The 12,156-nt window shown below is 56.5% G+C and overlaps 1 protein-coding gene across 1 annotated transcript; it reads right to left on the bottom strand.

The window, feature by feature from the left end:
- Positions 1 to 15: 15 nt before the first annotated feature.
- Positions 16 to 8,371, bottom strand: FAAH2 (fatty acid amide hydrolase 2). Its single transcript, XM_064463543.1, has 11 exons — positions 8,115 to 8,371; positions 7,855 to 7,937; positions 7,340 to 7,473; positions 6,788 to 6,997; positions 6,237 to 6,356; positions 5,606 to 5,741; positions 4,645 to 4,762; positions 3,788 to 3,907; positions 2,729 to 2,840; positions 1,850 to 2,044; positions 16 to 1,140 (listed from the first exon to the last, which is right to left on the bottom strand). Exons 1-11 carry the CDS (start codon positions 8,310 to 8,312, stop codon positions 965 to 967), a joined length of 1,602 nt encoding a protein of 533 aa, XP_064319613.1. The 5' UTR covers positions 8,313 to 8,371; the 3' UTR covers positions 16 to 964.
- Positions 8,372 to 12,156: the final 3,785 nt, after the last annotated feature.

The raw sequence follows: 12,156 nt of genomic DNA, 5'->3' as shown, positions 1-12,156 counted from the left end.
CAGCCGGCAGCAAACTGGACAGACTCTTTTTAATACCACCCTCACTCAGAACATCTTGTGCTTGTTGCCCGCCCAAAGAACCGCCAGCTGCCCAGGTTTCTGCCGGCATCTGCTCACGGGGGCAGAGAGGCCAGGCAGCTCAAGAGGGTGGGTGGCAGGGCCAGAGGACGCCAATCAGGCTGGGTGATCACCCCTAGGGCAAAGGGGAAGAAAACACTGGCAGGGATGGTTTAGATGTCTCAGCACTTGGAGAGGAGCATTTAAAGAGCTCTTCCAGAGCTGTCAAAAGCTCACAAGAGCAAAAGCTCCTTGTCCCTTGCCAGTCAGCTCCGCACCAGGCAGAGCCCAGCACCATCCACCCCACAAAGCACTGCTGGTGAGACAAGCATACAGCTCCTCCGGCACCCTCAGCCCCTCTCCCTTTTTGGTTAGAGGGTGGGGGAAACCCTGTGGCAGCTCAGGGAGGCTGCAGGGGCCGATAAGCCTGCAGTGCACCAGGTGCAGTCCCAGCCCTGTGGGGAGGATAAAGCCAAGGAAGATGGATGCACCCAGGCAGCCCTGAGAGTGGTGCTGGGCGGTCATCCCCAGGCAGTCTGGCAGCAGTTCCTCTGCCCAGCCTTCACCCAGCGTCTTCAAAGCAGCAAGCATTAGAGAGAGATGGCCATCTCTGCGCCTAGAACACAGATGCCCACCACAGGCAGGACATGGGCAGGCAGGGCTCCTGAGGGGCCACAGGGAGGGCTGGTCTCTCCCCTGGCAGAGGGTGCTGCAGGGAATGACTCCAGTGGCAACAGCCTAGCTTCCCCAGGGGCTGGAATCACCGCCGGCTGCTCCCAGGAGGGCACAAGGCAGGGTGTGGAGGGAGCAGGCAGTGACATGACGGCATCGGGCATCAGTGCCTGCTGCTGCCTCACCTGGCACCACCATCTCCATCTCTGCCTCTCTGCAGTGCCAGGAGCCCAGGCTAAACTTTCCCAGGTAAAGCCCATCCTCCAAAGGCCTTCTCCAGATACCGGGCTACCGCCAGTGTCAGGTGGTCGTTGTAGGAGGCTGCCACCAGCTGGATGCCCAGCGGCAGGCCCTCACTGCTCAGGCCCAGCGGGCACTGCGTCACCGGCAAGCCCAGGACGTTGAAGATAGCTGGAAGAGAGCAGGTTCCATCAGAGCAAGCACAGCAACTGGGGTAAATCACTGCCTGGCTCTCCCACCCCAGGCAGGCAGCCGCTGCCACGCACAGCGCTGGGCTCCTGGCAGTTGGTCCTTGCTGGAGCAGTGCAGTCAAGGCAGGTGGTGCAGGGACGTGACGACATTGCTGGCCAGACGTTCCCAGCACCCACATCACATATACAAACTGCACCCATGTGTGATGACGCACTCAGGTGGCTCTTGCTGTGGCATGTCATGATCTGCTTTGGGACATTCCTGCCCCAGGCATGTCTCCATCACTACAAAGCCAGACAGCACTGCAACGCAGCACTGGCATCAAGGAGCTCAAGCTGTGGGAAGGCCACATAGAGCCCCAAACTATACCCCAAGAGATGCAGCAGCTCTTGGGTGCCTGCTAAACCACAGTGCCAATTGTAACAGCGTGAGTGCATCCCTCTGGGCCAGGGTGGGCCCCCGAGATCAAACCTGCCCTGCTAAGGACAGCAGGAACAAATGCCAGTTTTAAAGCGTGACCCTAATCCTTGCCCCGTGTTCTGGAGCAGCAAGACACCCCTCTACACTGCAAAGCCCACTGGCAGCAATGGAAATACTCTGGGTGGAATACCCTGGCTCTCAGCCTGTGCACCGCAGCAGGTGAGGGCATGCCTGCCAGTACCCCAGCAGAGGAGTCAGAGCTGCTCACCTGTGTAGGCGAAGTTAAAGGGCATGCATATGGGGGAGTGGTGCTTGGGAGCTATGGTGGGATGGGAGGGGTAGAGGAGCACCCCATCCGTCCCCAGCAGGGCCTCCATCTCCTCCTGCAGGCTCTTCCCCATGCTCACCAGCTTGGCATTCCCACTGAGGCCGAGTTTCATCAGCTTCTCTGTCAGCCCCAAGGCTGCAGGGTGAGGGCACACAAACAGGAATAGAGAGCGAGCAAGAGGACCGTGAATTAAGCAGGCTAGAAAGTACATTGCCTGCCCACATGCAGCATCTCCCAGCATCTGGTGGGGCCCCCCAAGTCCCCCTCCCTGTAGGCATGCTGTCTCCCAGAGCTGATTGCCCGTTGCATGCAGCATGGCTCTGCAGGCAGCATCTCCCCAGCTTTGCCAAGGGAAAGGCTTTCAGCCTGTCCACCACTTCAAGGAGTTTTTCCAGCCACAGGCATTGAGTGGAGCTGGCAGAGCAACCTCAGCATTTATTAGACAGCTGCATGACAGCACTAATTAGGGCTCTCTGGTATCTGCTGCTAAGAAATGAGATTGGTGCAGAACCCTGACTGGTTCCCTCTAAGCCCCAGCAGTTCTAGCACGGCTCACAGCAAGAGCAAACCCTGCCTGCAGCTCCATTATCCTCCCTTCTCCCAGGATATCCAATCCCAGTTACCAAACATCCAGCCAAGTCCCCCTTGAACATGCTTTTGACTTGAAGACACCAAGTGTCATTACAAGAAACAGTCTGAAGCTGCTCGGTGCAAACTCTGGAGTCCCTTTGCCGGGCACTGGAAGGACACTATTTTCATTTAACCACTCACCCACCCCACCACCACCTCTGCATGTCCTAGGGCTCCTCCCAGCCTTACCAATAGCTGGAAGAGTGTGGGAAGACATCCCCACAAGCCACTTCATCAGCTCCCACAGTGGCCACACCGGCTTCCCGTGATCTCCCAGCAGGTCTGTGAATAGTTGCGCCTCCTGTAACACACACGCACACTCCCTCCATCAGCATCGTCAGCTACTGTGCGACAGGGAAGAACAGGCTAACAAATGACAGCAAAATCTCTGGCTGTCCAATTATCCCAACACAAGCTGTTCCCATTTTCAGACAAGAGACGCCCATCAGGAGTGTTACACAGCTCTAGCACTAATCCATAGCAGCAGCAGAAGCATTTCTCCCAGCCAGAGACAGCAACAAGGGGATCTCGCCCTGCAGAGGGAGAGCTGTGCAAAGCAGCACCTTTCAGTACCCCTCCTCTCACGTGGGAGGATGCTCCGGATAACATCTCCTGGAGGCATTTACTGCTGTTATATGGCTGTGGGATCAGGAAAAAGGAGGCAAAGGGGGCCAGACGTGCCTTCCTTAGCAAGGTGGGGTTGGTTTATTTTCCACCACTGCCTGCGTGGCAGAATGCACAAGGTATAATACTCCTGAGAGTTTATCTTTGCTACAAAATACTTCCATGCATGCACAGAGCATGGTGCAGTAGCTACAATTTAAGGAAAAAATAACACATGCAGGCCTGCTGTTTAAAAGGTGCTAATCCACCACCTCAGTCCCGGCATCCCAACAGGCATTAATCCCAACCTATGATGCCAGGAGACACAGTACAGAGGTAAGAGCGAGGCAGGACACTACCTGCTTGGCTGACTTACCAGCTTGCACAGAAAAGGTCAACATGCTAAAATGGCTTCTCCCTCCCTAAATCATGTTGCTGGTCTGCTGGGAGCCACGTCATCTCATGGGAAAGCAAGGGAGAAGGGGCTGTGCAGCTTTGGAAAGAGCTGAAAGGAGGGTTTGGGGGACAGAGTACAGAAAGCCCTCTGGCAGGTCTGGGAAGCCTATAGCTCTCTGTGGCTGGCCCCGAACAGCCAATTCTTCCCTGCTGCTGAATTTGTGCCTTTGCCAGCTCGGTCTGACACACCTGCCCATCGCTTTCTTTGGATGACATCATGGCTGACCAGATCTGGAAAGAATACTTCATCTTGTGGATTGCCACACGCCGAACTTGGATCCCCAGCTCGCCTTCGAGGTGCTCCACCACCTAAGGGGAAGAGCGGGAAGGGTTTGTTTCTGCAAGGATATGACGTGCTACAGTCAGTCCATGGAAACTAGGGACAGGAGAGAGCTCAGGAGCAGCTCGTCTTCGCTGCCATGCAGGAGACCCTGCAGCTCCTGCCTGCTCCCCTCTGCCCTGAGCAGCAGAACCTCTTCCATCCAATAACAACCTTGGAGCTCCCCAAACAGCCCTCCATGCCACCCCCATCAATGCTCCAGAAGAGCACCAGGAACAGAATAGATTTCATTGAAAACCAAAAAATTTCCTTTGCAGCAGCCCTGGGAAGACCGTAGATATACAGCCATCCCTTTGCCATGTGATGTGCCCCAGAGGTTTCCGTAACATGGACAAGACATGTGAAGAAAGCAAAATACACCTATTGCAATGGAAATTGGTCCAAAAACTTTGGACACACCAGTGCACTCCAACACACGGATGCAGGTGGCAAGGGCATCTGCAGTCACTCGCAAGATTTTCGTGCTGTTTCTTCTTTAACATAGAAGAAGAAAAACACCTTTCCACTTTTTTTCCACTGGAAGCCCAGGCCCAGGACTCAAGGCTGCCTCTGCAGCGCTGCAGCCTGGAGCCCTCTATCCTGCCAGCCCCTGCAGGAGCCATGCACAGAGCAGCTCACCTCGCCTCCAAGGGACTCCTCAGACTGGTCTCCCCAGGTTTTGTCTCCAGGCTCACCCCAGTGAGAGCCAACCTCCATTCCTTCCTACCTTCTTTTGGGCCTGCAAGATCTCCTTGTCCACAGGTGACACAAAAACGGACCCGCCGTCATGATCCATGCAGTGAAATTTTATTTTCTCCAGCGACACCTTTTCATCCAGCTTCAGTCTGGGAAAGGAACAGTGCTTTGCTCACAAATCCATCCCTGGCTCCTCCCTGGCTGCCAGAACTGGTCACACACTTATTAACGCGTCCTCAGGACACCTGATATGTCCTCAGGACACCCTGCTCTACCCATCAGGGTGGGAAGGAGAGTCCCTGAAGACACCTGCTGCCCATAACCCAGGCAGCTGCTCATCCGCCCCGTCAGTCCCAGCTAATTCTGCATATTTGTTGCTGTTAGGAAAATTCTCATCTTTCAAGATGCACCTTGTAATTACATGCCTTAGCCGCGGCCGAGGTTGGGATTGCACCACAACAGCAATGGAGAAACAAAAGTGGTAATGGAGAAAGCAAATGTGTGCAGGCTGCAGCAAGAAGCAGGACCTGCCACATCTGCCCCGTCTCCGCCCTGTGCCTTACTGGTACATGCACATAAAAGGCTGCTTGGTTGCACAGACCCATGAAGGGACCAAATGGGGCCATGGTGTGGGATGGAAAACTCATTATTCAGCAACTGGAAAAAGCACAGGTAAAAACCAAAAGGCCAGCCCCAGGAGTGGAGGGCCAGGCTGGTCGGCGCTGGCTGGAGCAGCTCACAGGCAAAGTATTCCTGCGAGGAGGACCCGGCTGACCACGGCTGCCTGTTACCCAGAGCACGTGGCTGGTGGGTGGGAAGGACCGCCCAGGCTGCAAGTGTCCTGCTGAAGCCAAGGGCAGAGGAAGGAAACCAGTAACAAGCAATCTGGGTGGTGCAGCCCTGTCTTGTACACCAAACAGAACTGACCTGCTGCCCTGGCCGCAAAGTAGCCGAGACCAATTCAGCAGCTCGAAGCAGCAGGAGCAACTTACTTGTTGACTCCGGGACCGGCCATGACCCTCAGCACAGGTTCCAGATCCTCCGCGTAGCGGCACATGGGCCCCGTGCACAGGAAGCTGGCCCGCACCCCTCGGGCATTTGGGAACTGGCCGTCATTGGGCACCACCCCTGCGAGCAGAGGGAGACCCTGAGCACCGCCACGTGAGCATCGCCTCCAGCTGGGGCGAGCCGTGCAGGAGGGCAGCCTCCAGCTGCAGGGGGAAGCTGTCACCCAGGGACTGCACACATCAGCAGCGCTTGCAAACTGATGGCAAGGTGCTCAGGGTGGGAAAAGGAGGAAAAGCACCCAGCCGGGGCGCCAGCTGCCAGGGAAACACCCCAGCAGCGGATCCTGACCTTTGGAAAACATCCCACGCTGAGGATGCAATACCAGGGGTAAAAGATCTCCCTCACGCTTGGCACTCTTGGCCACCAAATGGCTTCCCACTGCCGAGGCCAGGCTGTGCTCGTGCAGTGGGCTTGTCCCATGCAAGAAGTTGCCTGTCCCCTTACAGCAATCCCACCAGAGGCAAGCACAGGAGTGCCCCAAACAGGTTCCTCCCAGACCCTGCATTCTGCCTCCTGGCACTTCTGCTGGGGAGGAGATCCCGACGCCCGCTTTACCTGTTGTGGGTTTATGGCCGAAGACGCCGTTGAAGAAGGCAGGCATCCGGATGCTGCCACCGATGTCCGAGCCCACACCTATGACTGAGCAGGCAGCTGCCAGGACACCACCCTCCCCACCTTCATGGGAGAAGATACAGCAAAAAAACCCCACAGGCTGTTAGTGCAAATCACCCAGCAAAGCAGCAGCATCTCAAGGTGGCTGCTTCTCTTTGTGTGCAGATAGGGTGGGAACCACTCCAGCTTTAACGATGTCTGGGACACAGTTGGGGAATGTGGGCCAAAGGGATTTTCCTGCCAAAGTGCCACACCAGCACTGCTGTGTGCATGTGGAGTAAGACATACTGAGCCGAAGCGATGCTGGGGGTAACATCCAGGAGGTGCAAAGCAGTTGGACCACCCACCGTATGGCCTACTGCACTGCCCAGGAAAGAGGCCCATGAGCTCTGCAGGAGCCCAGCAACAAGTTAATGCAGCGTGCAGAGGACTTGGGAACTCTTTTCTTGCTGCATTTTAACCTGCTGCTCATGCAGGACCGTGCTGAGGCTCACCTGAGCTGCCGCCCACAATCCTCTGCAGATCATAGGGGTTGTTGGTCCGGCCGTAGACCCTGTTGCTGGACTCGTACCACATGCACAGCTCGCTGCAGTTGGTCACGCCCAGTGGGATGGCACCGGCCTGCTTAAGCCGGGACACCACCGTGGCATCTGAGCTGGCAATCACATTGCGGCGGTTCACCAAGCCAGATGTGTTGGGCATCCCTGCAGTGCCAGGGTCAACAGATGGAGGAAGGTGTCAGGGCCAGCTGCCCCAAGAGCACCCCTGGGGCTGCGGGCTGCAAGGCCGGTCACAGGGACCACGTGTGTGAGAAGCAGGTCCCCAGCAAGGGCTGCTCCTCTGAGGAACCACAACCCCCACAGTGTTTGGGTGTTAAAGCACACTCAGACACACAAGCCCCAGGCGGAGGGGGGCGCCAAGCAAGGAAAGGGAAGATGCTCCCCTCCAAGCGCCCTGCCACAGCCACCCACCACCCTGGGGAGCACGTGGCTGAGAGGAAGCCAGTCACGGCCTGGGAGACTGGAGAGAAGCAAGGGCAAACGCACCATGCAGAGAAAATGCCTCCTTGACGGTGATGGGAACCCCTAACAAGGGGAACTTCTCCTCCAGGTAGTCATCGCCAGGGGCCTCCGAAAGCAGCTTATCTACCTGCCGGGCTTCCTGCAGGGCCTCCTCAAACCTGCAAAGAAGCAACCGGCGGGGATGCTGCGGCGCTGCTCTCCAGCCTCGAGGGACCGGCAAGGAGCAGGTATCGCTGCAGGGTGGGCAGACGCTAAGCGTGCGGTAGGAGTTGGTAACAGAAGGTGAGACTTCCCCAGCTATTATTCAGGGTCTTTGCAAGAACAGCTCGCTTCCGCACCCGGCCGAACCGCAACCAGCAGTGCCGGCAGGTGGAGGCACCCGGCACCGGCGCAGCGCTACGGCGGGGCAGCCTGGCTGCACGGGCCCCGCCGAGACCCCCGGTGCGATGCCGCGCGCTGGCCTGCGGAGGCGGGGGGGGGGGGCCGGAGGAAGGCTGCGGTGGCGGCGAGACAGCCGTCCCCTCTCCTCCCCAGCTTACCTGTCCTTAACGACGGCGTTGATGAGGGGATTGACCTCCTTGATCCTCTCCACGTACGCCTCAACCACCTCGACGCACGTCACCTGAATAAAGGGGAAACGGCGGTCAGAAGCGGCCTGGGCGGCGGGGGGGCCGCCAAGGGGCCGGGAAGGGACGCGGGACAGCCGGCTACTGCCGCCCGCCGGCACCCAGACTTGCGGCGGTGCCGGCGGGGTGGGGGTGCCGGTGCCGGCGGGGTGGGGGTGCCGGCGGGGTCCCACCTCCCGGTGGCGGAGCCGCGCCGCCAGCCGGCGGGCGGGCAGCAGCAGCAGCGGGTGGCGCGGTGGAGGGACGGCGCGCGGCGGCGCGGGACGGGCGCGCGGCGGCGCGAGGGACGCGAGTCCCAGCAGCGCCAGGCAGGCGCGCGAGAGCAGCCGCAGCAGCAGCACCAGACACCGCTCCGCGCGTGACAGCGCCATGACCTCCCGCTGCCCCGCGCCGCCGGCGCCCCGCCCCCGGGGCGGAGCGCCGCTGCTGCCGCGGAAGTGACGCCAGCGCGCCGCGCCGCGCTCCGCCCGCGTTGCTGCAGCAACCGCCCTGCCGCGGCCCGCCCCCGCGGCCCGCCCCGGCGCCTCCCCCCCGGCCCGCCCTCCTCGCTCGTCCTCCCGGTTCAGCCCGCCCGGCCAGTCCTGCTGGCGCCCGCCCCTATGGGCTGCTGCGGGGGCTTCACCCTGCGCCCGTCCCTTCGGGCAGGCTGGGAGCACAACGCTGCTCCCCGGCGGCGGGGGGGGGGGGACGGGCGGGCGGCCTCGCTGCCCGCGGCGAGGCCTACCTTCGGCCTCGCTCCATGGAAGTAAGGCCGGCTCTCTGCCCGCCGCAGGCCGCCCCGCCGCGGGTGCGGGAGCTGTTCTCCTTGTCCCGCGGTGGCGGCGAGGGCCGCGGGTCAGGGTAGACACGGCAGCTGAGCCGCCAGTTACAGCCAGCCTGGTGAGGAAGGGCCGCGCTTCTCCTAACCCGGGTCCAGGGCAGCATAATCCGGCTCTGTGGAAAGGTCTTCGCGACAAGCTGCCTTGGGCAAGGTGTGGAGGGAGCCTGCGGGGCTGGGGCTGAACCGCAACATTGTGGAGTGCATCCGCAGTGCGTCGGGGTCGTTTGCGGGAGCGTGAGGAGGAGATGCTTCCATTTCCTGCAGAGGTTGCCCAGCCACACTCAAAAGCCTGTCTTCAATGTCTAGCTCTGCACACAGAGTGGGGTTACCAACCTACAGGACCTTAACGCCGATCAGCCTCAAGCTGCCTTCTAACTGTATTGTTCCTTTATGCTTTAAACACTTGAGTTTCATTCTCAGGCTTTTCCCCTCATAAAAGACAACCATTAACATACTTATTTTGAAACAAGCACCGAGATTTTTCTGTCGTTTATTAGGGGAACTGGAAGAGCACTGGATAATCCTCAACCCTCAAGACAAAAGTTATAAGAATCGGTAATGCTGGGGGAAAAAAAAAGGTCACATGTTTTAAAGCAAGTATTTAAGCAGCATCTGAGCTGGCCTTATTACATCTCTTCCTGTCCACATAGTTGATTATTAAATTATCAGTGAAAAGCAAGGAAGATGAGGGGATACATTTCTGTGAAAATCTTTTATGACCACAAAATCAACAAGTCAGTGTTTATAAAAATAATGTGCAGCGTACACACCCTGGGAGGATATCGGGATGACCTCTGTCCCATAAAAACCTAAGCTGAATGTACAAGGAAAGTAATCTTGATAATAGTTCTCTTTTTATAAACTCTTACCAAAGAGACCTTTTATTTCCCTGCCTAATGCAGATGGAGGAGAGGAGAGGAGAGAAGGGAAGGGAAGGGAAAGCTGCTTTCGCTGCTCAGAATTAGTTTCCTTTGCCCTAGGAAAGCGCAGAAAGCTGCTCCATCCACTAGGGTTTAATCACCAGATCCCTCTGAGGGGCTCAGAAAGGCTGCTCTAGCTGTAAAAGGTGGGGGAGTCCTGTACTCCCACAAGGACAAGGGAAACGCTTCTCCCCTGCTGATTATAATCACCCCGTTTTCCTTGGCCGGTCTGCGCCGACCGCACACACCAGCCAACTTGGGGAGAGGTTACAAGCGGTGCTGGGCTTGGTGCTTCCTCGGGCAGGCCAGTGTGTGTGCGGCTGATAGCGCAAAGGCAGGTTAAAAGCTGCTTTTTCCATTTCCCTGACATTGCTGAGACACCTGTGGCCTTATCTGGATCCTCATGTAGCCTTTGCCTTTTCCCCCACAATAGCTAAGCACCTGTGCACCTTCACATTACAACAGGTGCAGGCTGGAAAGGTTTGTGCATGTGCCCTAACCTTTTCTCATACCTGCAACTCTGTGCAATTGTGGCTTAGCAGAGCCCCAAACTCACCTGCTTAGAAGAAACGGTAAACCAGGACTTGTTAATAAAACCTGGCTTGTGTATTCTTCTGGCAGTGTTGGCAGTTGTGTCTTCAGTTTGCCAGATCTGGAGCTAGGGATGAGAAGGCTTCCTCAGAGCTTAGGAGCAGCCTGGATAAGTCAGCTGTCCCACAGGTTTCTTCCAGAGCTAGAATGGTAAAATGCATCCTCTGAAAGGAGGCAGGGAGTGAATGTCCCTCCCAAATGTAATCCCAGCACTGCTTTTGTCATTTCCCTGGTTTCTTGGTGGATTTGCCATTTTTCTCCCCTCAAGTCCTGCCCAAATGTTGGCAGAGAGGGGTGTGAAGAAAACCACTTCTGCCCTGGGTCTCTGCTTGCTTTGTTGCTCAGGAGCCTTAGCAGACATCTTCCCTAAGCAGCCCAGCTTTGGTGTCTTATTTGCCATGGAAAGTATCTTCCTTAATCTTTGTCTTTCAACTTTTGAGAACAGAGCTTTGAAATTCATACCAGATCAGCTGCGCCATACTTGGCATGAGCCCCCCCGCATCCTCACTAATCACGCTCTATACCAGCCCTGCCCCAGATAGCAGCTCATGCTGTTTCTCATTAGGTCGAGCTGGCGCGCTTTCTGGGACTCGAGCCGAAAGAACAGCTACCGTAGTTCATGCTAGCCCAGTGGAGCTTCATTTCCATGAGAAATGGAGAAAACGGGATAGAAGGTGCTCTAGAAATAAAGCACGAAGATCTGGAAGCCTAAGGTCAAAATGATTAAGACTGCTTTTCAATTACCAGAACCGACCAAACAAGCAAATACCACCCCATATGCACAATAAGAACTCGGTTAATTCCAATCTGATTAAAAATCAAGCAGCCAAAAGCAAGGATGTTGGAAATACGCGACGAAGCTCACACATCCAAACCTGTCCCACCACTTTATCCAAAGGTACACCAGCCGTTTAGAAGGAAAGCATGATTCAGGGTCTTGCGCTCCTGGAATTTATGCCTGTCATTATCCCCAGTTGTTTCATTATTACCAAAGGCTTAAAAAACCATGAGAGATTAGCAAGAACGTTTGGAAAGTTGGAGTGGTTCTTCTCACTGTATGTTTGCATGTTGTAACCACTAATTGGCCAAGAAACCATGAAACAAGCTCAGCGGCGGAGCTCGAGAGGCTGGTGGGAAGCAGAGAGGCGCATGCTGGTCAGCAATGCTGTGTTGTGGCTGCCTTCACCAAGCTCAGCAGAGACGTTTGGGTCTTTTCCCCAATGCAGAAAAAATACCTTTTGGGAAATTAAAAGAAGAGCCTGACAGCATAATTCTTTCCTTTGCAAAACAAGTAATTTAAAAGTTACCCTTAAAATAAATCTTTGGAAGAAAACTGTGTTTCGTGTAGAGCAATGCTGGGGTGGGGGAAGAGGGAAAGGACATTTAAAGGTTCAGATTTAAATACAGCAACTCAGAGAATTAATTCCCAGCTGATCCCAGAAAAAAAACCCCAAGTTTAAAGGCGGTTCCTCCGAGCCTGCTCTTAACCAGAGCCACCACTGAGGGATGCTGTGCTCTGCGTTTCCATTAGCTGTTCTTGCGAGCTTGCAGGGAGCCAGGCCAGTGTTATGTGGCTGTTGAGTACCCGTGTTGTAACACCCAGGGTTTGGAGAGAAAGGTCTCTGACATCGCCTTGCCTTGCTCTCAGGCAGCAGTCGCAGGAGCGATTGTGACGGGAGCGCCCACTTCCTTCAAATGACCCTGACTTCCCTTGGGAAAGGAGGATGAAGGCTCTCTGCTCCTTTTGGGAATCTCACGGCCCCGGTGCCTGGGGCCAAGACATTGCTGTGCCCAGGGTGGGGAAGGAGTCTCCTGAGCGAGCAGGCGAGGGTTGGGATGGTGCTGGGAGACCGTTCCTGCTTGCTAGGTTGGATTTTAACCCCC

This window comes from Phalacrocorax carbo, chromosome 11 (assembly GCF_963921805.1).
Source record: "Phalacrocorax carbo chromosome 11, bPhaCar2.1, whole genome shotgun sequence".
Taxonomy (NCBI): domain Eukaryota; kingdom Metazoa; phylum Chordata; class Aves; order Suliformes; family Phalacrocoracidae; genus Phalacrocorax; species Phalacrocorax carbo.
The sequence above is the reverse complement of the archived record's forward strand: the minus strand, read 5'-3'. Positions and strand labels throughout refer to the sequence as shown.

Bases quoted from the DNA above. Each gene is read 5' to 3' on its own strand.
- FAAH2 (XM_064463543.1), bottom strand. From the start codon at position 8,312: ATGGCGCTGTCACGCGCGGAGCGGTGTCTGGTGCTGCTGCTGCGGCTG. The intron at 6,998-7,339 runs GTGCGTTTGCCC...CTGGCACTGCAG, and splicing joins GGAGGCATTTTCTCTGCATG to GGATGCCCAACACATCTGGC. The intron at 2,045-2,728 runs GTAAGGCTGGGA...CTCACCCTGCAG, and splicing joins CCACACTCTTCCAGCTATTG to CCTTGGGGCTGACAGAGAAG.